The sequence below is a fragment of the Carlito syrichta genome, unplaced genomic scaffold, assembly GCF_000164805.1.
Source record: "Carlito syrichta isolate Samal-C Ts95f unplaced genomic scaffold, Tarsius_syrichta-2.0.1 Scaffold249845, whole genome shotgun sequence".
Taxonomy (NCBI): domain Eukaryota; kingdom Metazoa; phylum Chordata; class Mammalia; order Primates; family Tarsiidae; genus Carlito; species Carlito syrichta.
In genome coordinates, this window is record NW_007193941.1 from 15,484 (window position 1) to 15,944 (window position 461).

A 461-nucleotide genomic window follows, 5' to 3' on the forward strand; every position below is an offset into this window, starting at 1 on the left:
GGGCTTGGGGGGTCCGTGGGGACAGAGCCCCCCCCCCCGGCCGGGTTCCGTTTCCACGCCGTCTTCTATTTCTGCAGCAGCGTGCGCTGAACTGTAGGGGGACAGGGGAATAGGACGGGCCCGGTTATCCAGACCCACACCCCGCCTTTTCTGGCCGGACCCTTACATCGATTTATTGAGTCGGGGTCTCACTGTGCTGTCCCGCTGGAGGGCAGGGGATTGATCATGGCTTCTTTTTTTTTTAGAAATGGGGTCTTGCTATGTTGCCCCGTCCGGGCATCCCACCCGCCCGGCCCGTGATGCTCCCTACCGGCCGGCTCGGCCTGGACGGTCCGGTGATCCTCCATGCTGACCTCGCCTTGTTCGGCTGAAAGGAAACGCAGAAAACGCACGCGGGGTCGGTCCCAAGCCCGGCCGGCCGCCGCGTCGGGTGCAAGGGAGACCCGCCTGGCCCACATAGC

The 461-nt window shown here is 64.6% G+C and overlaps 1 protein-coding gene across 1 annotated transcript in view; it reads right to left on the bottom strand.

Annotated features, from left to right (window-relative positions):
• Positions 1-9: 9 nt before the first annotated feature.
• Positions 10-461, bottom strand: part of CD99 (CD99 molecule (Xg blood group)) — a gene marked incomplete at its 5' end in the record, with an annotated part of 13,345 nt that continues 12,893 nt past the window's right edge. Inside the window, 2 exons of the mRNA XM_008051982.1 lie at positions 10-91; positions 311-367. Coding sequence (XP_008050173.1) covers positions 66-91; positions 311-367 — 83 coding nt within the window. The remainder of the gene's footprint in view (positions 92-310; positions 368-461) is intronic.